Here is a 25,017-nt window from a genome sequence, read left to right on the forward strand (position 1 = left end):
AAACAATTTCAAGTGATTTAGCGGTCATAAAAGTTATAATGACATAATTTCATTTCCTCTAGTACCTCTTTGCAAATGTCAGATCTTATCATCATCTTTAGCTCATTTTAATAGATACCTTAAAAGTAGATTTTACAGTGGGCATCACTTAAAAGATATTTAAGAAAAGGAAACATTTCAATTTCTAATAGTAAATGTACATCATTAGTTAAGAATTTGGCATAAAGAAATTGATCAGAACTCTTTTTTAAATTTAAATTCTTTAATGTAAGTTCTTTAACAATGTTCATAGACTTGCATTACTTTAGAAGAGCTCTCACAAGAGCTTCTCAGCTAATTTGCCTTTTTGCTTTTAGTAGTAGGCTGTAATTGAAAATGTCAAGTTAAGTAAGATGCTCTTCTGTGTTACATATATAACAGTTCTATTACTAAGAAAATGTGATTTTCATTTATTTGTCTCTAGGTCTTACAGCCCTGTTCTCTATTTATGGAAAAATGTGCATGGGTTTCAGGAAAACAAAATATAAATATTGTAGTTGGAGAATTTATAATTAAGGTTAGTGCCTATTATCTTATTTGGGTGAAAATTAATTATTTTTCTAACAATATCTTTTGATGTCTTGTAACTAGACCATTATGCTAGTCACATATTTGGTCATTAATAAATATCTCTAACATTAAAATACATTTTTTGCCCTGGCTGGATTGCTCAGTTGGTTGGAGCCTCATCCCATACATATACCAAAAGGTTATAGGTTGTATTCCCCTTCAGGACACATACCGAGATTTTGGGTTCGATCCCTGGTCAGGGCTTGTACAGGAATCACCTGATCAATGTATCTTTCACTCTTTCACTTCTTCTCTCTAAACATATCCTTAGGTGAGAATTTAAAAAAATTAAAAAATAAAATATATTTTTCTTTAATGCAATTATTTGTTTCTACTTTCTTTGAAAAAGAACTTTCAGATATCTACAAATGATCAGGATAGTTTTTATCAATTATATTTTATGTGCATGTTGGGGACATTGGGTTTGGAGAGAGAGCAGAGATGGGATGGTAAGAGAAGGGAAGAAAGGATAGAAAAATGAGGTTTTTATTTATTTGTAGTGGTTATTTTTAGGCTTTTTTTATATAATTTGATTGAATGCAATAATTATGTGATTAAGTGTTTTATTTGGCTTATGAAATATTTGTAATGACAGATGTATGCTAGAAATAAATTTTTAGTTTTTTAAAAAATATCTCTTACATTTAAAGCAGTGGAAAAGCAGTCTCTTTTCTCCATTGGCATTCATATTCTTTAAGTATGACTTCATGACCAGTTATAAAAGGAAGATATAGAATAATTTCCAACATCTATTTCTCTCTCTGCCCAAAGGACACAAAATTGAGGTGGCTAATACCAATTTTGCTAGTAACTTTACTATCTAGGTAAATAAGCAATAGCAATTAAACCAAGGCTCAAACAAAAGTCATTTGAATTACCATATAAATAACAATGCAGTTTTTTTAAATATTTTAAAATAATGGATCGTTTCGATTGTATTTTGTTAACAGATTTACTTTTTTAAAGGCTTAAAGTAGTAAATGAGGAGAAAACTGAATTTGCATGCACTTTGTCTACGGCACCCAGGGGGATTGTCTTTCCATTTCTGTATATATCAATTTATTTATTTAGTCAACAAACATTTTTTGAACTCTTACTATGTGCAAAAAATGTCCTGTATTTGGGCGTTGGGGATTCTTGGTCCCTGCCTTCAAAAAAGTTAATGACATGAGCGAGAAAGCAATAAATCAGTGACTCCAGCTTTCAGTGCTAGAGGCATGCACTAGGTGCTGTGGGAGCACAGTCAGGGGTCCTCTGACTCAGACCAGGACTTCTGGAAAGCTCTCTGCACGTGGGGCTACTTCAACTGAACTTTGAAAATCTGAGGGAGGTTAGATGGAGAGAGACAGGAGGGGTTATCCATACAGAACTGACAATATTCACAAAGGCAGAGGTGTGAAAAATCCTTTAAGGACTTAGAGATGTGCCCATATGGCTGGAGAGAATGGTGTGATGGAATTGTAGGATTGAGAGCACTAATTATAGGTGACATTAATAAGGTAATGAAAAAAAAAAAGAATTCAGTTGACAGGTAAGTTGGGAGCAGTGTATACTAGATCCTTCTTTTGGCAAATGAGTCATCTCTTTAGCATATTAAACAAGTAAGGGTTGTGAGAATGAACAATAAAAGAATCCATTTAACTTGTTTAACCCAGTATGGCTCAAACTTTGGGAAATCAGCCAATTGATTAGATCAGTGCTTTTCAGCCATTTTCATCTCATGGCACACAAACTAATTACTAAACGTCTGCAGCACATCAAAAAATATATTTTTTGCCAATCGGACAAAAAATAGGTATAACTTTGATTTATTCACACTGGATGGCTATTGTTGTATTGACTGTTGTCATTTTTTATTTGGCAATCTAAGGAAAAAGAGGTCAGTGCCCCTAACTAAACAGTCAGGCATTGCATGTTTTAAAAATTCTAACTGCACACCAGTTGAAAATCGCTGGATTAGATAGCTGGTCACAATGAACTTTGTGTCCTAAACCAAAGAGAGTTTGAATTTTATTCTGAAAGTTATGGGAAACTGTTGAAGATTTTAAGCATAGGAATGACATGTCCAGATTTGAGTTTTAGAAAAATCATGCTGGTGGAAGTGTGGAGTGTGGGCTGAGAGTGTGCTGACTGGATATAGAAGACATCATTGTAGAACTAAGGCTTAGTGATAGAAATGAACAGGTGGGCAGTGGCACTATTCAAAGATAGTAAGAGGTAAAATTTGCAAATCTTGGGGTAAGTGAAAGGGTATTATAGTGATTCTCTGGCTTCCTGTTTCAATAAGACAAATGAAAACCATGTATAAATCTTTTAAAAAATAGATTTTTATTCATTTCAGAGAAGGAGAGAGGGAGATAGAAACATCAATGATGAGAGAGAATCATTGATCAGCTGCCTCAAGCCTGCAACCCTGGGCATGTGCCCTGACCGGGAATTGAACCATGACCTCCTGGTTCATAGGTTGACACTTAACCACTGAGCAACACCGGCCGGGCACCATGTATAAATCTTGATAAGGATCACACACATTGGTTTAGTTAATGCAGCTGGTTGAAAATGAAAACTTCAATTACACTTCTGCATTTTTCTCGTTATATATCACTATTTTACTCTGAATTGATCAGTGTAACTAGGTTTTGACAATTGATGTATAACATTAGTTATTTAATTCCAGAGTAATCAGAGCAGAAATTATTGTTATGAGGTTAATTAACTTGACACATGATTTTGTGTGTGCTCTCTTATTTTCTTTAGTTAAGACTTTAGTATATTTAAATTTTTAATTAGTTACTTTTAAACTTCTGTATTTTGTATTAATTCTTCTCATCTGGGAAAGTTAATTCTAAATATTTTTCTGCTTTCTTTTTTAAAGATTTCACCCATAATTCTTAATACTGTGATGACAATCATGGCCGCTTTGTCTCCAAAGACAAAAGAAGATGAATTCAAAGATACATCTAAGGAAACAGGAAATCTTTGGGGTGTCAAATCTATTAGTGATTATAACTCTTGGTTCCTTGGTGTTGACATGGCAACAGAAATAACAGAAAATTTCAAAGGTGTTGAACAGCCATTGATAGAGGAAAATTGTGCTGTTGCTGTAGAGTCAGTTCAAGTTACCTTAGAATGTGGACTTGGTCATCAAACTGTACCTTTATTATTGGCGGAGTCAAAATTTTCAGGAAATATAAAAAATTGGACTTCCTTCATGGCTGCTTCTGCTGACATGACACTAGAGGTATGACCACATCATTTAGAATCTCCACAACCAACTTTTCAAAAGTACAATTACAAAACTAAGATGTGAGCATTTTTGGTTTGTGTATGGCCACAGCAAGTATATATATGAATTCTAATGTTTAATTTGTTGATGTATGGTATTATTTACTTTGTTATGATCTTTTAAAGATTCTTTTGCTAAATAATTTGTTTAAAAATTTTTCTGCTTTCTTTTTTTAAAGATTTAGAGTAAAGGAAATAGAGTAAAGGAAAATGCACCCTCTTTGTATATATTCTTTGTGTCTTTGTTAAAATGGCTTTTGACATATAACATTAATTACTTAATATTTTTTCCTTCTGATTATAGAAATACGAAGTTAAAGTTGAAAGATTCATTATAATTCTGTGCCTTTTCAGGTTCACTATTACAATGAAACCCATGCTGTTTGGGAGCCACTGATTGAGAGAGTGGAGGGAAAGAGACAATGGAATTTAAGGCTTGATGTAAGGAAAACATAAAATATCTTTGTGTAGAATGACACTGTATATATTTCTGTACATATTTTAATGCAATAATTCTCAAGATGTGGTCTAAGATCCTTGAGCCCTATTAGGGAGTCCAAAAAGGTCAAAACTCTTCATAGCAATATTCAGATGATGTCTTTCATTCTCTCATGAGCATACTATGGAGTTTTCCAGAGACTAAGCAATATTGCAACAGAATGAAGGCAGAGGCAGGAATGAGAATCCACCTGCTTCTCTTAGGGCAGACACTAAAGCAATTTGTCAGTGTCCCTCTTTTCACTATATAGCTTTATTATTTTTAAAATTAAAAACTATTTTTAATTGTTGAGAGTATTACAGATTTCCCCTATTTCCTCCCTTTGCCCCCTCCACCCAGCTTCTGCCAGCCTCCAGGCCTTCATCTATATAGTTATATTTATTTTCTATTAAAATATTATTCATGTTAACTTGTAATTGTAATTTTTAAATGAATATTTAAAATTTTCTGTTTTAGTTTCTACACTTGATCTTAGCCAAAAGACAGAGAGCCATAGCTTTAGTTTCTAATAGAGTACACATTGATAGATATAATCTACATAACATGAAGCTCTTTGGAATCCTCAATGATTTGAGAACTGCTATGCTAGTTCACAATTCTTTTGTGTTATCTCTGAATGGTGCTTCTTGAGAACACTTCAGATGCCTAGATATCAAAGTGCATTTTTCTAGATTAACAGGAACATGAACGATATACCCTTAACAAATTTCACAACACACCTTTCTGGCAGTCTGACTGAAGTGTGAGGCACTGAAATGGACTCAAGCAATTCTTATTTCATTATTTATTTATTTACATTTTAAATTATTTATTTACTAGAGGCCTGGTGCATGAAATTTGTGCACTGGGGGGGGGGTGGGGGGAGCTCAGCCTGGCCTGCACCCTCTTGCAGTTTGGGAGAGGCTCCTGCCACCGCCACTGAGCTCGCTAGCCGTGAGCCTGGCTTCTTACTTAGCAGTACTGCCCCCTGGTGGTCAGTGTGCATCATAGCGACCGGTTGTTCTGCCATTTGGTCAATTTGCATATTAGTCTTTTATTATATAGGATTTTTATTTTTTCCTTTTTATTGAATTTATTGGGATGACACTGGTTAGCAAAATTATACAGGTTTCAGGTGCACAGTTCCTCAACACATCATTTGTACACTGTATTATGTGTTCACCATCCCAAGTCTCCGTCTATCACCATTTATTCCCCCCATGCCCTCCTCCACCTTCCCCTCACCTTCTTCCCCAGCAATTACCACACTGTAGTCTGTGTTCATGATTATGTTTTTATTTTATTCTTTATTGAGTTTATTGAAGTGACATTGTTTAACAAAACCATACAGGTTTCAAGTTTACAATGCAGTAAAACATCACCTGCACACTGCTTTGTGCGCCCATCGCCCAACATAAAGACTCTTTCTGTCCCCAATTATCTCCCCTCTACCCTATTAAGCCTCCCCTCCCCCCATTCCTCTTTCCCTCTGGCTATCACCATACTGTTGTCTGTGTCTATGTGTGATGTTTATCTATTTGTCTGTCTGTCTATCTAGTGTTGGGGTTTTTTGCTTAATCCCTTCACCTTTTTATTCACCCGTCCTCCTAACCCTCCTCCCCTCTTACAGCTGTCAGTCTGTTCTACATATCTATGCTTCTGTTTCTGTTTCTATTGTTAAATTATTTTGTTTATTATATTTCAGATATAAGTGAGCTCATATAGTGTTTGTCATTCTCTGACTGGTTTATTTCACTTAGAATAATATTCTCCAGGTCCATCCATGCTGTTGCCAAATTTTATTAGCCAAGATCTGGAAACAGCCCAAGTGCCCATCAGTAGATGAGTGAATAAAAAAGCCATGGCACATTTACATGATGGAATACTAGTTGGCTGTAAAAAAGAAGGAAATCTTACCTTTTGCAACAGATTCTTATTTTAAAGACAAGAAGCCACTTAACCTGTGTCCTCGTTTCCTCTCAGTAAAGTAGAAGTAATATTTATGACCTACTTCTCACTGGAATAGTCAGGCTAACAAAGAATGTTTTACAAAGCTTTTGAAATGTTATTAGAGTAAAAGCTATGATAAAGTCTGATGGCTGGTTGAAAGCTTATCATATTACTTATTTATAGGTGTTACTGGTGAAACAATAGAAGGAATTCCCGATATTAACTCCAGCAAGGATCAGTTTAAACTTAAGGTTCATCTTAGATTGCTCATCAACAACCAGTTAGTCAGGCAACACTGGGTTATAGCTTGCTGTGGGGAGTGCACAAGAAACAAGTATTGTAGTTGACTTTGAGTGCTTTCATGGCATAGTTCTAAACACTTCTCCATGCCCTTGACTACACACTGAGAGAAAGAATGCTGATCTGAGCTAAATAAAAGTGAAGCACTGAATATTTTTGAAAATGAGACTAGGGGATTCTTAATATAAAGTGATTAGTTCAGGAGAATTTAACTCTATTGAGAATATTTTAATTTTATTATTAATCGACTAGTAACTTAAACTTGTTAATGTTATTTATCCTCACAGGTAAAGAAGAATCCAGTCCAGGATAAAAGTTTGATGCCCGGAGATGATTTTATTTTTCTTCCTGAGCCACAAACAGCAGTTCATATTTCTTCAGGAGATACAATGAATATAACAATATCCAAAAGTTGTCTCAATGTTTTCAATAATTTAGCAAAGGTATGTTTGGTTCTTGCTTGGAATATTTCAAATGGAATTAAAAAATTGAAACATGTATGGATTATTTTTGTTTGTAATCAAAAGTTGTTTCTAAAATGTGTAGTGATAGTATAATTTTTTTAAAAAATTTTCATCTTGCAAAATTTTTGTGATGTTGTGTTCCTTTTTCAGGGTTTTTCAGAAGGCACTGCTTCTACTTTTGACTACTCTTTAAAAGACAAGCCTCCTTTTACAATAAAAAATGCTTTAGGTGTTCCCACTAAGGTGCAGCCCAATCATAATCTCAGAGTAATGGGCTCCCCTGAGAAAAGTGATATTTATGATGTTCCTGCTGGTCAGAATTTGGAATTGGAATATGCCAGCAGGGAACCTTCGTGTCAAGGGAAACTATCTATATTGAGCCGCCAAGAAAGCTCCTTCTTCACCCTGACCTTTGGTATGCTATATTTATTTGTTTTATTTATATTTTATAACTTTATTTTTTATTGTTGACACTTACAGATCTCCCCATTCCCTGGCTTCCCTTCCCCCCCACACCCCAGCTTTGCCCACCTCCACTCAACCCCCACCCCCTCTTCCTTCAGGCCATCACCACACTGCTGTCTGTGCCCATGGGCTATGCATATATGTTCTTTGGGTAATCCCTTCACCTTCTTTCATCCAGTACCCCCCCCTCCCCCCACACACACACCCTTCTAAAAGCTGTCTGTCTGTTCCATCTATCCATGCCTCTGGTCTTTATTTTGTTCATCTGTTTATTTTGTTCACTAGATTCCACATATAAGTGAGATCGTATATTAAGGGCATCTTTGGAATGTTGGTGTGGGTTTATTTTTGACAAAATATGGAAAAAATATTTTGTTGAAGATGCCTTTGGAGATGACATTTCTAAAGGCTTGAAACAAATATTTGATAGACACTTGTCTCTTTTTTCTTCCTTTAAACTTGAGAAAATTAAACTTAATTAATTTAAGAATTACCTTAGAAACTAGATTAATTCTATGTTTTTAAACAGTACAGTATGTGATATGTTTCAATAAGGATAGGGAGTTCAATGAGGAGAGAAAAGTATATTCAGAAGTCCTAAAATATTCACAGTAATTATTACCATCACAAACAAAAGTTCCTATGTGGTTGAGGGGATATGGAACAAATTGGATTTTGTTACTTTTTTATTTTTATTTTTTAAAGAAACCATTTTACTGCCCAGCAATTAAAAGTATTCAAACATGTATTTTCTATATAATTTTATTTTAAGTTGATCAGTGTTAAATAAAATATTACTTTTCATCATTTGCTTCAATTCATGTCTTCTTGATCAATTCTTTGTTTTCCTTCCAAAATGTTGCATGCCACACCTGAGGCAATAAAGAATTTCTAAACACCACAATGTTACTTTATTTTAATATATTTAAAACCCCAAAAGAAATTATTTTGGGTCCTAAATATTATAATAGCTCATTTTCTTTCTTTGTTAGTCCCTATGTCTTAGGCAAGCATATTGTGTAGTTATTTATAGGCATGAAGGAGAACACTCGTCGTTACTTTTAGACACTGATAATTATTCTAAGAGAAATATAATTAAATTAATAACTTGGATGCTTCTCACGTATGCTTTGAATTAGTACCTCATGGATATACAGAAGTTGCAAAAGTCCCTATTGCCAGACCTGGTCGGCAGTTGTACAATGTACGGAATCCCAATGCCAGTCATTCTGATTCAGTCTTGGTACAAATTGATGCAACTGAAGGGAATAAAGTGATCACCCTTCGCTCTCCTCTTCAGGTAATGTATTAAACTGAACTGTGTCCCTTTAAGTATATCGATTAATATTAAATCATTTGGATGAATATAGGAATATAGTAAAACTTCATTAAGTTATTATTGATTATCTATATATATAAAAGGCTAATATGCAAAGTTTCCCCTCAGAATTTGACCAAGAGTTTGATTGCTCGCTATGACATGTGCTGACCACCAGGGGACAGCACGGAACAAAGAAAGGCTCCTGCCAGCAGTTGGAAGGCCCTGATTGCTGGCCAGGCCTAGGGACCCTACCCGTGCATGAATTTCATGTACCGGGCCTCTAGTTTAGAAATAAATAACAGATTGAACTAGCTACTATTTCCTACCCAATTTGCTTTTGTAATATTCTTTATTTTAAATGTCTGATCAAGACAAATTTGCTAATTTAAAGCCCATTTTTCTTTCCTCCTGGGCTTAATTTTAATGAAGCTTTTTGTCTATTCTTTAAAGATTCAGAACTGAGCAATTTTATATAATTTGTTTGTCAAATAGGGTAACATTTCATTCTGTTTGTATATCAGTTGGGATTGAATTTTTCAAGTATGTGTGAAGGAATATTGGAATGCTCTACCCAGATCCCTACCCCTAAATTTTAACATCTTACTCTATATGATTGTTTTCTTCTATACCTTTAAGGCTTTATCCATTTTTTCCTTTTCTGTGCATTATTGCAGATTTTAGTATGTGGTCAGCAAAAGAATGTCTTCCTACCTATAACATCAGATAAAAAGGAAATGATTTCAAATTTTGGCTATTGTTAGCTCTCAGTTTGCTATTAGTTCAAGCCTAAATCACATTGTAGTAAAGAAAAGAGAGTTGTACTACCTTTTTCTCATAATTCCTTTTCTATCCTTTTCAATATAATCATGTAGTGCATTGAGAAAAGGTTTTAATGGAAAAAGTATTATGCCTGAAATCTTCAGATTAATATGTATTTGAATGATAACATTATACACTAACAATAGACATCAGTATTGCCAGGCCTGCGTGGTTCAGTGGTTGAGTGTCAACCTATGAGCCAGGATGTCACAGTTTCATTTGCAGTCAGGGCACATGCCTGGGTTGCAGGCTCGATTCCTGGTAGGGAGCATGCAGGAAGTGACTGATCAATGATTGCCATCACTGATGTTTCTGTCTCTTTCTCTCCCTCTCCCTTCCTCTCTGAAATCAATAAAAAAACATTATACACTAACAATAGACATCAGTATTGCCAGGCCTGCGTGGTTCAGTGGTTGAGTGTCAACCTATGAGCCAGGATGTCACAGTTTCATTTGCAGTCAGGGCACATGCCTAGGTTGTAGGCTCGATTCCTGGTAGGAAGCATGCAGGAAGTGACTGATCAATGATTGTCATCATTGATGTTTCTGTCTCTTTCTCTCCCTCTCCCTTCCTCTCTGAAATCAATAAAAAATATATTAAAAAAATAAACATCAGCATGTAGTAGAGTATGGACTACCCTAATAATTTTTAACTGCCACTTAAACATCCTTTCATATATATAGCACTTAAGTGTTCTAAAAATTTTCAATTACCAATAAAAATGTCTTCTAATATTGGCCTTGAAACTTTATATGTAAAAATAATTGTGTGCAGTTCACATTTTTCTTTTGAACTTCTGCATCTTTTAAAACAGTGTTTGTCTTTTTTATCCAACAGATTAAAAACCATTTCTCTATTGCATTCATCATCTATAAATCTGTTAAAAATGTTAAGTTATTGGAGCGCATTGGAGTAGCAAGACCTGAAGAGGAGTTCCATGTTCCTTTAGATTCATATAGGTAGGTACTTTCTTGAATATATTAAGCTTTTAAAGGTTCATAATGTATATTTTTTTAAATCTAAGAATTGGGGACTTATATTTTAGAAAAGATGACCTTATAGTTTTATTATCTAAAGATCTGTAAAAGTAGCCTTTAGACATATATGGAGTTACAGAGATATACATTTATAGTATCATTGAATTTACCAGATGAAAATTTATTGTATATTTGATGTTTTAGAATCTTCTTAGACCTATTTTTATTAGATTGTCTTTTTATTTGAAATGACTTTTAAAAAATTATCATTGTGACCCTGGCCGGTATGCTCAGTGGTTAGAGTGTCGGCCAGGAGACGGTCACGTGTTTGATTCCTGGTCAAGGGCACACACCTGGGTTGGGGGTTTGCGCCCTGCCCTCAATCTGGGTTGCATGTGGGAGGCAACCAAGTGATGAGTCTCTGTCACATTGATGTTTCTCTCTCTCTATCTCTGTCTCTGTCTATCTCTATCTATCTCTCCCCTTTTTCCCTCCCTTCCACTCTCTCTAGAAATCAATGGAAAAAAATATATCCGGTGAGGATTTAAAAAAATTATTGTTTACAGAGTGTTTTTTCCCCCAGATCATTCCTCCATCTGTTAGCATTGTGACTGGGCAAGTTTCTTTAATCTTTCTTAGCTTTGGTTTTCTCACTTGTAAAAATAGGGATAATAGTGCTTACCTTGTAGAGTTAATAAGAAGATTTAACGAGATTCTTTTCTTACATTCTCAATAAAAACTTTTTTTCTCCACCCTGCTTTTTTTTCCTGTAGATGTCAATTATTTATTCAACCAGCTGGTGTCTTAGAGAATCAGTACAGAGAATCCACCACTTACATTTCCTGGAAGGAAGAACTTCACAGGAGCAGGGAAGTGAGATGCATGCTGCAGTGTCCATCAGTAGAAGTCAACTTCTTACCTCTCATCGTCAATACAGTTGCTCTGCCTGATGAGTTAAGCTATATCTGTACACACGGGGAAGACTGGGACCCAGCTTACATTATTCATCTGTACCCTACCCTCACTTTGCGGAATCTTCTCCCATATTCCCTAAAATATTTACTTGAGGTATGTTGCTTGCATTTTGTTTGATTTTTATTATTGCACGGAGTGAATTCTAGTTTTTTTTTTTTATAATATTTTTAGTTGAGGTTAGTGTTTTACTGAGCATATTTATAATGCATTAATAATATTAATAACAGCAAAAACTAGAATAGCATTATTTGGTGCCAGCCACCATGCTGTGTGTTGTAGATGTATTAATACATTATAACCTCCTGAAGTAGGTACTCTAATTAGACCCATTTTTCAGGTGAGGAAACTGAGTCACAGTGGGGGTGAGTGACAGGCCCAAGATCCTACAGCTAATAAATTGTAGAGCTGGAATTTGAACAGAGGCAGTTTGCCTCCTTGTTCCCTATCACCTAACTCTGCTGCATCCGTCATAAATTAAGAACCATAATAATCTATCTATTTTTATTTTTAAATTACAGTTGACATACAATATTTTATGTCATAAATTAGGAACCATAATAATCTATTTTTATAATTTTTTATTTTTAAATTACAGTTGACATACAATATTTTATTAGTTCTAGGTAAACAACATAGTGATTAGACATTTATTAAGTGATCGCCCCAATAAGTCTAATTCCTATCTGACACCATCCACAATTATTATAATAATATTGACTGTAATTAAGTAAAAATCTATTATCTGAAGGACAGAAAAAAGCCAGTGAGAAAATATTTTATCTTAATTCTAAAGTCAATTTTAAGGTTAATGTGATTATTTGTTCCCAGTTTCTGTTGAACTTAAAAATAATTACTGTCCGTGTTAAATAATTGGGAACATTTTCTAGTAATGAAGTATTATAAATATTTTTAAATTTCTGTATGTCACACATTTTAACATACACAAGTCTGGAAAGTGTTTGGAACCTAAATTATTTACTTTCTTTAATCTGACAATTAGCCAAACCTGATTTGTGAAGACTAAAATTAATTAAATGAACTAAATAGTATTTATACTAGAGAAGCCTTCAGTAAAAATGCCTAACTTATTATGTTGTTATTCATTTTAAAAAATCCTATCTTACTTAGATAGCTTGTCAGAATAGTTTAATATAACTTTTCTTTGTCTATTTATGTGGAAACTATTAGGCATAGTATGTAAATGGAGGATGAAGCTGAATCTCAGTCATTTAAATGGCTTATTTAATGACATAGCTTATAATGGACAACAGCCAGGGCTCCTAAATCCAGCCTATGATTCTTGTCAAAGATCTGACTTTTTTTTTAAACTTATGGCCAAAAGACATTTTCTGCCTTTGGTTATGATTTAGTGTTTTCTTTTTAGTCCTTAATGATTAGTGGATATTCATAATATATTACTTTATTGAGAACTTGTCAATTAATCTGGTAGGATACTTAGCATTTGTATCAAATACACATATTACTTTATTGAGAACTTGTCAATAAACTTGTTAATCTGGTAGGATACTTAGCATTTGTATCAAATACAATGTTGTTATTGCAGAAGTTTAAAAAATCACTAAGCAAAATCAGTCTTTGTTTGTTTTTAGGGAACAGCAGAAACTCATGAGCTAGCAGAAGGCAGTGCTGCTGATGTTCTACATTCAAGAATAAGTGGAGAAATAATGGAATTAGTTCTGGTGAAATATCAGGGCAAAAACTGGAGTGGACATTTCCGTATACGTGATACACTTCCGGAATTCTTTCTTGTGTGTTTTTCTTCTGACTCCACAGAAGTGATGACAGTCGACCTGTCAATACATGTCAGAAGAGTTGGCATTCGGATGGTGCTATCTGTCTTTAGTCCCTATTGGCTAATCAACAAGACTTCTCGGGTTCTCCAATATCGTTCAGAAGATATTCATGTGAAACATCCAGCTGATTTTAGGGATATTATTTTATTCTCTTTCAAGAAGAAGAACATTTTTAGTAAAAATAAGGTGTGTTTTTGTTGATATAACAAGTCAAAATAAGTTCCTATTTGGAAACTAGGGAGTCGTTAGCCCCTCCTAAAATCATGCTTAACCTGTTTGCTAAGTGCTGTTGATATGATTCAGGTCTCCAGACTTTTAAGGAATACATAGTGGGATGTTAGGAACCGACAACAGCAGTCTCCAAGGCTGAGTTACCCTTTTCTCAAGTGCCCCTAGAATTACTTCTGCTCTTGAAGTAGCATTGGGTAGAAAGCTTGATATTATGTAGTTTATCAGTGATGAAATGACATTTCAAAAGATAAACAGTTGAATTTGGTGTATGATACCTGAGCCCTTCTATGTATGAAGGACCAAGCCAGGCCTTTGAGAGAGAAACTAATGCCTACGCCTGGTCCTTTTTGTATGCTCTGGCCCCTTCTTTCTTTTCAGAGTCATATGTTGGTATTGCTCTCACCGCACACTTCCCAAGTACTTACCTCTAGGTCTTTGTGTATTCATCCTCTGCCTGGAATGCCTCTTCTATGATTTTCCTGTCTGCCTCATCTTTTCTGGTTATTTGCTTTTCATCCTTTGTCATTCTGCTCAGATCTGACATACGTGAAAGATTTTCTGACCTAGAGCGTGGTTCTCAAATTTCAGTGTGCATTAGAATCAACCCTAGAGGGCTTTTGAAATACTAGTAGATTGCTGGGTGATGCCCTCACAATTTGATTCAGTATGTCTGGGTGGGGCCTGATAATTGCATTTCCAATAAATTCCCAGGTGATGCTGATGGTGTTGGTCCAGGCACCACACTTTGAGAACCACTGTCTTAGCGTGCTGGTTAATTCTAATACATGGTATTATAATAACTGTTTATCTGTATGACCTTTGCTTGTCTCAGGTTTTGTAGTTGGGTGTGTGGAGCTTAATACAGGAACACAGGTCTCTTCTGTAAAACTCTCTAAATCCCATAGCCAGAATCAACTTTTTACCCTTTCACCTTGGTAGCATTTTGTACCTTTTGTATGGCTCTTAGCACATTGAGTTTTGCATCATAATTAAAATGTATTTCCTATCTCTCTGTTTAGTTGGAAGCTCATGAAGAAAGGAACAGTGTCCTATTGTCCATTTTGCTTATCACAATGCCTTTTATTTAATGTTGCTGGATAATGTTAAAAGTTCAACTCTGTGCTATAACTTTATTTCTTAGCTCTATATCCTAATTCTGACACTGGAAAATATTTTACATTTTAGTTCTTTTTAAAACAACAGAAGGTCTCATTGGTATAGATCTTTAAATTCAATATACTCATTGCATAGGTAAATGAGCAGGTCAGAACATTGCTTTTATTGTATTGACCCCCAGAGTTTTGTGGTTCTGATACCCATTTGCAGTATGGCTTTAATTACATTTTTCTGTGTCCCATGATACTAAATTTCTAGTGGTCTAGCAACTTTCCATCAAATAAAATTAATATAGTCTTTTAGTTTTTTTATATGATGGTATGTGTTCTCTGGTCTAGGTACAATTAAAAATTTCAACTAGTGCCTGGTCCAATGGCTTTTCATTGGATACAGTGGGAAGTTATGGATGTGTGAAGTGTCCTGCCAACAATATGGAATACCTGGTAAGATTCTGTTTCCTTATTTACCTTTGAATTTATTCATAACATAAGGAGGTGATGTAAGTCTATAAACTTTTTAATTCAGAATATTATATCTCTATAAATTTCTATGGCCACTTAATACCATAGCAAAACCAGAATTTGTTAAAGTTGAATCTATCCAAGTAAGCAACTTGGTAAGTATTCATCATATATTGGAATCCTCCTTTCATTCTGCTCCCTGCCAAGCATTTCTTAAATCTTTAATTTGACTGAAAATTTGAACAACCTGATGCTAGTTGACCTATTTAGTTCCACTTTGAATTTTCATCTTACTTTATTAACAGCAGAGATAATAAGTGCAGCAAAACTTGAGCCTCTACACTAATTATAAAACATCTTATGTTTGGAATGTTAAAAAGTAAAGAAAACAAATAAATTAAATATTTTATTACAAGTAATCATTAGTTAAATTGCCAGTTGATATTTCTTGAGTTGATTTTTGATGTAGCCAAACTAAAACACCAAAATTGTTCTTACTAGTGAGAAGATAATCATTAATGGAATATGGCTTTAGTAGTTACTTTATAGTAGGTACTTTAAGAAATCATATTTTTAAGTGTTTTAAGAAGTCTCTGTGTGAATGGTTTGTGTGTGTGTGTGTGTGTGTGTGTGTGTGTGTGTGTGTGTATTTCATAGAAGCTGTATAAAGTATTGGGAAATGATAAGCTTGTTTGTTTCCTTTCCACAGGTTGGTGTTAGCATCAAAATGAGTAGTTTTAATCTTACACGAATAGTTACTCTGACTCCCTTTTGTACCATTGCAAATAAGTCCTCATTAGAACTAGAAGTTGGTGAAATTGCATCTGATGGCTCCATGCCAACTAATAAGTGGAACTATATTGCTTCTTCAGAGGTAAAATTTTCCTTTAATATAACTGGCTCCTAAATGTACAAATAAATATAGACATATAAATAAGAGTTGTATCTACCTCTTTGTCATACTCACTTTGCTATCATATTTGTGTGTTAAAATATGACAGCCAACTTTGAAAGACTTTTCTTATGCAATGTAAGCATAGGTTAAAAAAAGAAACTTGTTGATGATATTTACCACTAGCCCAGTCTATGTGGTTAACACTAATTCTCTAGTTCTTCCTATATGTATAGAATTTGATATAAAGATAATGTAAATAAGTTTTATCTCAGTAGTTAAGATAATGTATTCTGTATTTAAGTAGCTTATAATCTTGTTGTAGGGCTTAAGACTCATAAATTAACACATGGGGGAAAAAAGATAGTATATACCAGGATATAGGTGGTTATAAATTTCTGAATAGGTGAGCTGGAAGACTCCTTGAAAATTTCCTATAATTCAACCCCTGTACTTTACAGAGAAAGACATTTAATCTCATACTTACCTAAGGTTAATAAGGTTATTGGAAGTTGAGGTCATTGTGGTATACATCAAAGGGGAAAGTTTCATAGAAGAGGTGACATTTGAACTAAACTTTGTAGGCTGGGAGTAAGATTTGAGGAAGTGAAGAGAATAAGGGTATGAGTAGGGGCGGGACAGGTGCAAAGACAAGAATTTGAATTTACCTGAGTTTTCAACCAAACCAGCTGACCTTAAGGATAGAGCCATTCTTCTATATATCTCAAAAAAAATTCTAAAATTATTTTAAAAATACTTAGTAAAAGTTTAAGAAGAAGGATTCTAAATATAATACCAACAGATTGAGAATGCTACGAGGCATGCACTCTCCAAGGCACTTACAATGATCTCCGCAGACTTGGCAACACATGCTCATTATCTTTTTATCTTTGATGTGGGTTTGGTGACAGTAGTATTTTTATTCAGAGATAGAATTCACTCAATATTCTCTAACAGAGAGACATTTTGTATTAGGAGCTAAAATCTCAGTTTTATAGATAAGAAAACAGGCTCAAAAGGTATATGATTTGATTCAGATCAAACAGCTGGGAAGATAATGTTAGTAGTACTCCCAGCAAGACCTATAGACTCTGCTCTGCCTTTAGATATCTTTCTGGTTTATTCTGGATAAGATAATCTGAGATAATTCACAGTGCATTAAGGAATTAAAGTAAGATATGCACAAAAAGTGTTATTAAGATTATAGTTTTTAAATATTTGAGATATTTGGGGCATTCTTAATCAGTAAGCTCTTCAGTTTCTCATATTGTAATCTATACTAATAAAAGCATAATATGCTAATTAGACCAGACAGCCAAACGACCTTCCGGATGTCATTCCAGACATCCTGGACAAAGCCGTGGTGGCGGGGGTGAGACAGAGGCGGTTAGGGGCGATCAGGCTGGCAGGGGAGCAGTTAGGGGCGATCAGGTCGGCAGGGGAGCAGTTAGGGGGTGATCAGGCAGGCAGGCAGAGGTGGTTAGGGGCAATCAGGCAGGCAGGCAGAGGGGTAGGGGCAATCAGGCAGGCAGGTGAGTGGTTAGGAGCCAGCGGTCCTGGATTGCAAGAGGGATGTCCGACTCCCTGCAGGATCGGGCCTAAACCGGCAGTCGGACATCCCCTGAAGGGTCCCGGTTTGGAGAGGGTGCAGGCCAGGCTGAGGTTCCCCCTGCTTCCTCCCCCACACCCCACACAAATTTTGTGCACCGGGCCTCTAGTCATTTCATAAAGATGTATAGACTAATATATCTGTAGTCTTCTGATGGAGTTTCTTTGATTTCATAAATAGTCGTATTATCAATCATTTTAATATGAGATGTAGAGGGAATATTTTAAGGAACTTAGTAATAATTGAAACAGGATCCTATTTAGAAGTGAAAACTTAATTAACCACTGTCATATTTATACCATGGAATTGTTTTAAGACTGATATTAACTTTTCTATTTTTAGTGTCTTCCATTTTGGCCTGAAAATTTGTCAGGCAAACTTTGTGTGAGAGTAGTAGGCTGTGAAGGATCCTCCAAACCATTCTTTTATAACCGACAGGATAATGGCACTCTATTGAGCTTAGAAGATCTGGTAGGTTTTCATGTTTTAAAGTAAAATATCTCCGATTTATAAAATTTGCTTTAAAATATTTTATTAAAACATGTTTTAAAATCTGCTTGTAATTATATGAAGGTACTACTGTATCAATATGTCATGCCACACATATATTTGTAAGAGATCAGAGCCAGTGTGCTTTTCATAAGAATTTAAGAAAAACTTTTTGTGTCTACATAGCTGATTGAAATTCTAAATGTAAGTGCATATTAAAGCATTACCTCAAACATACTTTTTCTCCCCTATAATAGAATGGGGGTATCTTGGTGGATGTAAACACTGCTGAACATTCAACGGTCATAACCTTCTCTGATTACCATGAAGGATCTGCACCTGCTCTGATAATAAACCATACACCCTGGGACACCCTCACATATAAACAGAGGTATGAACTAAAAGAGTTCATGGAAAATCGTATTTTCTTCTGACCCAAAATTCCTCTAAGAAACACTTGAGACTAAATATGTTCCACGTTCCGAATGTGTTCAGTTTAGAAAGGTAATATGGAACACATGCTGTTTAATACTAATACCATCAGCAGGTTTTGAGACAGTACTCTATAATCAAACACAATATTTCTGCAGCAAAATTTATGAATGTTTATACCAATTGGGATAAATAAAACTATTAATAGTCTCACATCATTTTTTTCAGATCAGGTTTTGCTGCCAAATGACTGTCAAAATCAAACTTATAGAAAAATCTGTGGACTTTTGGAGTTTTCTAAATTTCAGAAAAGGAATTGTGAATCTGTTTAAACATTATTCTTTTGTAATCTGATGATGCTTAGTGAACCTCTCCCTATAAATTTATATCCAGTTTTTTATTGATAGGGGTAGTAAAAGATTAAATGGGAGGACATTGAGTAGATAGTCTTGTTGACTATATAGTACACCCTGATGATACCATCTACACTAATAAAGAGAAACATGCAAATTGACCATCACTCCATCACTCTGCTACACCCACCAGCCAATCAGGAGCAAGTATGCAAATTAACACAGCTAAGATGGCCGCGGCCACGGAGCTGGAGTGAGCAGGAGGCTTGGGTTGCCCCCGGCGATGGAGGAAGCCAAGCTTTCCACCTGCCCTGGCTGGCCCTGGGCTCTGCTCAAGGCTACAAAGTTTTAATTATAGAAGATAAATAAATCCCAGATACCTGCTTCCAGCCCGCCCTGGTCTCCGCTCAAGGAGGCGCTGAAGAAAAAAAAAAAGAAAAGAAAACAAAGAGAGGCTGGGAGCTTGAGTCACAGGGGGGCGTGGCCAGCCTGAAAACGGCCATCAGCCCCTCACCCAGGCTGGCCAGGCACCCCTTCGGGACCCCACAACCCTGAAGGGGCTGTGGGCAGCCTGAAAATGGTCCTCAGCCCCTCACCCAGGCTGGCCACACCCCCATGGGGTGAGGGTCTCTGCTGGGGGGCTTGGCCAGCCTGCAAACAGCCATCAGCCCCACACCCAGGCTGGCCAGGCACCCCAGTGGGGACCCCCACGCTGAAGGGGATGTGGCCAGCCTGAAAACTGCCCTCAGCCCCTCACCCAGGCTGGTCAGGCACCCCAGTGGGGACCCCCACCCTGAAGGGGCTGTGGTCAGCCTGCAAACAGCCCTCAGCCCCTCACCCAGGCTGGCCAAACGACTGGGAATGACTGGTCACTATGACACACACTGACCACCACGGGGCAGACGCTCAATGCGGGAGATGCCCCCTGGTGATCAGTGTGCTCTCACAGGGGAGCTCTGCTCAGCCACAAGCCAGGCTGACGGCTGCCAGCACAGCAGTGGTGGCGGGAGCCTCTCCCGCCTTTTCAGCAGCATTAAGGATGTCCGACTGTAGCTTAGGCCTGCTCCCCACTGGCAAGTGGACATCCCCCGAGGGCTCCCGAGCTGCCAGAGGAATGTCTGACTGCCAGCTTAGGCCTGTTCCCCTGGGGAGCGGGCCTAAGCCAGCAGGTGGACATCCCCTGAGGGGTCCCAGACTGCGAGAGGGCACAGGCCGGGCTGAGGGACCCCCCCGAGTGCACAAATTTTTGTGCACCGGGCCTCTAGTTATATAATAATGGATGATACCATTTTATAATAATAGTTTTAAACCCTTATAGTATATAACATTATATATTTGCAAAGAATTATTATAAATCTGCAAGGCATTGCTTTATTATAAAGTAATTCTACCAATATAATTTTATAAAATATATATATGTTATAAAATATATATATATATATTATAATGCCTTACATATTTGTCTGTTCTTAACTCTCATGGCTTGAATGCACTGAGAGATTTAAAAATGCAGATTAAGATGGAAACCTAATTGTGTTACTTTTAATTTTTTTAGTTCTCGGAAAAGCTGTTTATATTATGTGGACCAATACTTTTTAAACTTTAATGATCAATTTCAAAATTTCCTGGAAATCTTGTGAAAATGCATATTCTGATTTCATAGGTTTTAGATGGGGTCCAGGATTTTGTATTTTCAGCAAGCCCAGTTAACGCTGATGCTGCTGGTCCACAGACCACACTTGGAATGGTGACAATATGGACCCAGTTATGTTTTTTCTGTGAATCATATTTCTTATGCATTTTATTTGGTTAAAAAGCTTACATTTAAGTACTGCTACTATTCACAGCTTTTTTTTTTTACAGGTGTGCTCTGACATACCAGTTTGTTTACCTTAATGAATTCTATTGGTGTGATCATCCTTGTATCAATTTAGAGAGTACACTGAAACCTTGGAAAGAGAAATATTCTGTTACCTCAAGCTTCAAAACCATTAGTTTACTGGGCTTTTTAGGCTATTTATTTTTAAGCAGATTTGTGTTTAATTATTAAAGGAAATTTTATAAGATTTCTGTGCCAGTTTCTATCTCAGGAAAACACAGTCTGGGTTTTTCAGGCCTATATTTTAATCTTCCATCGGTTGTGTTTCAGTGGGTTACAGGAAGAAGTGAAATTGCTGCCAAGACAAGCTCGACTTTTTGCCTGGGCAGACCCTACTGGTACCAGAAAACTTACATGGAGATATGCAGCAAATATTGGGCAACATGATCTATTAAAGGTATCATTTGATGTGAATGATGGCAAAGGAAGTAAACAAGCTAGCTTTACACAGTTATCTTTAGTTTTTGAACTAAAAATGAATTGGGAATAAATTACTTTTGGACTTTAGATTGCAAATAGTTCATACCAATATTTAATCTAAGATATGTCAAAATAATTCATTTACAATTTCAAAATAGGCCCGCTTCATCTTGTCTACGTAACGATCAGCAAAGCACTTTTTTATTTACCTGTTTTTAAAAGGAAGGAATTTTAAGGCTAAATGAAAAACAACTTTGTTTTGAACATACACATACCTCTGTTGGCTGAGAGATTTTTAGGCATGCTTTCCAATCAAGGCCATATTTTTTTTTAATTAAAGGAGTCATCCCACTCTGACCCCACCCCTTTCCCTCTGGCCATCATCAACACTCTTGGGTATGTCTACGTGCCATGCATATATGTTCGTTGGCTAATCCCTTCACCTTCTTTTATCCAGTCCCCTCCTCACCCGCCGCTGACAGCTGTCAGTCTGTTCCATGTATCCATGCCTCTGTTTCTAACAATTACAAAACTATTTCCATACTCTTGTTAACATCCTTTATTTATTTATTTTCCAAGAAAGCAAGAGATGAAAAGCACGTAGTAGGTACTTGTACTACCTGTTGAAATGAAATGTGGTTATATTTATGTTAAGCCCAGATGAAGAGGAATCATTATTTTAATCTCTGAAAACACTAATCAAGCATCATATTTTCAGGCTTTTCTTGGTGAACTTACTATAAATTGATCACCATATTTTGACTGTTTGACAGTGTGATGTATATAAATTTTTGCAGTGTTATAAAATTTTAAAACAAAAATAAACTAGGTTAGTTTTATCTGAGGCCTAATAAACGTCTGAACCATTCTGTTGTCCATGTTGGAGACAAGTAAGCATCTTATGGCATTGGTGTCATTGAAGGCTATTCTTGTTCCTGCTAAGTGCCTTTTGAGCACCAACTAGGTAATTCAAACTAAGGTATAAAAAAATTAAGCACTCTCAATCTTCATTATTGTTTGAAAAATCGGTGAGATGTTTTGAAATAGATTAGAAGTTTATTTTGGTGGTTAGAGTTTTCCAATTTATAGTCATGCTTTTTAAACTTTTATGAACTTTCTAGTTACTGTAGTTCAACTTTATGGAATAAAAACTATTCGTGGGTTTAATATAAAGTCTCTTTAACCCCCAGGATGAATGTGGACAGTTTCCATATGATGCAAACATTCAGATACACTGGGTGTCGTTCCTGGATGGGCGCCAGAGAGTTTTGCTTTTCACTGATGATGTTGCCTTGGTTTCCAAAGCACTGCAGGCAGAAGAAATGGAGCAGGCTGATCATGAAATAACCTTTTCTCTTCATAGTCTTGGGCTTTCCCTGGTTAACAATGAAAAGAAGCAAGAAGTTTCATATATTGGGATAACCAGGTACGGAAGAAGGAAGATAAGGCATCAGAAATCTTTAAAAGACATTGAGGTCATAATATCAAATTTGAGAGTAAATTTTTACCTGTTCTGAATTTTATATACTGTACATTCTTTCAGGAAAACTTTACAGAACATTTGTTTTCACTGCTAGATGGTTGAATACCACATAAGATAGAAAGAAGCCTAAGATAATATCTTTGCCCTTACAATACTCATCCTCAGTTGGTGGGGAAAAAAAGATTTGCTTCTTTCTTTGTTGTTTATATGTGCTTTTCTAAGTGAATTATAAAAACACAAAGAAATGCTACAAAGAAGTATGCACACATACAATGGAAATACAGAGTTAGAAGCAACTAATTCGTGTGGTAGAGGCTGAAGAAACTGGCAGGGGACAGGGGAAGCCAACCACATGGGTCAGATAAATTAGAAAAAGGTTCATAGAGGAGGCAGTATTTGACATGGGTATGTAATTGTTAGTGGATGATTATTTAGAACTTGTTAATAGTGATGGGACCAGTTTCTCTAGTTCTGCTTATACCTTTATAAGAATAATATTTGAATTTATTTATTTTGGTTTTTCTGATCACACTAACTTTGGTAAAGGACTCACTTTTTGGAGCATGATGGGTGGAATGGTGAACATGTGATCATATATAATCAGCATAGAATCTATTGATATTTATGTGTTTAGTGAAATAAAAAATTGAATAAACAAAGAAACCATGTATATAGGGCACTTTGTATAACACCTGACAGATTAAGCTTTGTTTAAATGCTATTACAATACCATTAATATAATATTAACATATTTATGTATATGTGAGTAATATATTCTCTTGGGTGTACATTTCAGTATTGTATAGTGTCTTTAAAGTTTTTAAATTTATTGATTGATTTTGTTTAGAGAACAAGGGAGAGAGAGAGGGAGGGAGAGAGAGAGAGAGAAGCATCAGTTTATTGTTTCACTTATTTATGCATTCCTTGGTTATTTCTTGTATGGGCGTGACCAGGGATCAAACCCACAACCAAGGTGTATGGGGATGATGCTCTAACCAACTGAGCTACCCAGCCAGGACTCAGTCTTGTATTGTGTTTTTATTATTATTATGTTTTACCCTAAAGTTTATTTATCAAATTTTATCAGTGGAGTCTTAGACCCGCTTTAAAATAAGGGCAGTTCATTGGCAAACCATATAAGTACAGAAACCTTTTTCAAGTGTATTGTGTTTTTAAACTAAATATGAAAATCATTTTAAAAACATATAAATCCATTTTTCTTTTCCCTCTTGTTCTTTGACATAATGTATTTATACTTTAATATTATATATGCTATTAGAATATATTGTCAGATTGGCCTTTATTTATAAGGTCATTTTAAAACTTCATCTAAAAGAACTAGAGTACCTTTTTTCTGACATATTGCACATTCAGTGAGGATGTGTACTGAGGAAAAAAAAGTAAGTCGATTACACAGTATTTTAAAATAGATTTAGTTTTTCGAGCAGTTTTAGGTTTATAAGAAAACTAGAGGCCTGGTGCACGAAATTCATGCACGGTGGCGGGGGGGCCCTCAGCCTGGCCTGCAACCTCTCCAATCCAGGACCCCTTGGGGGATGTCTGATGCCGGTTTAGGCTCGATCCCTATGGGACAGTTGGACATCCCTCTCACACTCCAGGACAGCTGGCTCATAACTGCTCACCTGACTGCCTGATCGCCCCTAACTGCCCTCCCTTGCCTGCCTGATCGCCCCTAACTGCTCCCCCCTGCTGGCCTGATCACTCCTAACCACCCCTGCCTCGGCCCCCGCCACCGTGGCTTTGTCCGGAAGGAAGGCAGGACAACCGGAAGATGTCTGGTCGATCCAGTCTAATTAGCATATTACCCTTTTATTAGTATAGATTGAGTGTAGAGTTCCCATATACCCCCAAGTTTTCCCTATTATTGATATCTAGAAATAGTGAGTACATTTGTTACTATTAATGAACTAATAATGATACATCATTATTTAAAGTCCCTTTTTTATGTTGTTTATGTTAGAGATGCTCTTTGTATTATAAATTGTATGGGTTTTGACAAATGTATAACATGTATCCACCATTACAGTATCATCTATACCAGAGGTTCTCAACCTGTGGGTTGCTACCCCTGTGAGGGTCAAATGACCCTTTCACAGGGGTCACCTAAGACCATCAGAAAACACATATATAATTACATATTGTTTTTGTGATTAATCACTATGCTTTAATTATGT

The 25,017-nt window shown here is 36.0% G+C and overlaps 1 protein-coding gene across 1 annotated transcript in view; it reads left to right on the forward strand.

Annotated features, from left to right (window-relative positions):
• VPS13C (vacuolar protein sorting 13 homolog C (S. cerevisiae)) overlaps positions 1–25,017 on the forward strand; it is a 182,912-nt gene that overhangs the window by 134,434 nt on the left and 23,461 nt on the right. Inside the window, exons 52-66 of the mRNA XM_014535515.1 lie at positions 464–556; positions 3,485–3,850; positions 4,249–4,335; positions 6,910–7,065; positions 7,237–7,501; positions 8,691–8,851; positions 10,529–10,650; positions 11,442–11,736; positions 13,254–13,643; positions 15,143–15,247; positions 15,975–16,139; positions 18,109–18,237; positions 18,513–18,646; positions 21,190–21,316; positions 22,530–22,765. Of these exons, the coding sequence (XP_014391001.1) occupies positions 464–556; positions 3,485–3,850; positions 4,249–4,335; positions 6,910–7,065; positions 7,237–7,501; positions 8,691–8,851; positions 10,529–10,650; positions 11,442–11,736; positions 13,254–13,643; positions 15,143–15,247; positions 15,975–16,139; positions 18,109–18,237; positions 18,513–18,646; positions 21,190–21,316; positions 22,530–22,765 (2,831 nt within the window). The remainder of the gene's footprint in view (positions 1–463; positions 557–3,484; positions 3,851–4,248; positions 4,336–6,909; positions 7,066–7,236; positions 7,502–8,690; positions 8,852–10,528; positions 10,651–11,441; positions 11,737–13,253; positions 13,644–15,142; positions 15,248–15,974; positions 16,140–18,108; positions 18,238–18,512; positions 18,647–21,189; positions 21,317–22,529; positions 22,766–25,017) is intronic.

This window comes from Myotis brandtii, unplaced genomic scaffold, assembly GCF_000412655.1.
Source record: "Myotis brandtii unplaced genomic scaffold, ASM41265v1 scaffold144, whole genome shotgun sequence".
NCBI lineage: Eukaryota > Metazoa > Chordata > Mammalia > Chiroptera > Vespertilionidae > Myotis > Myotis brandtii.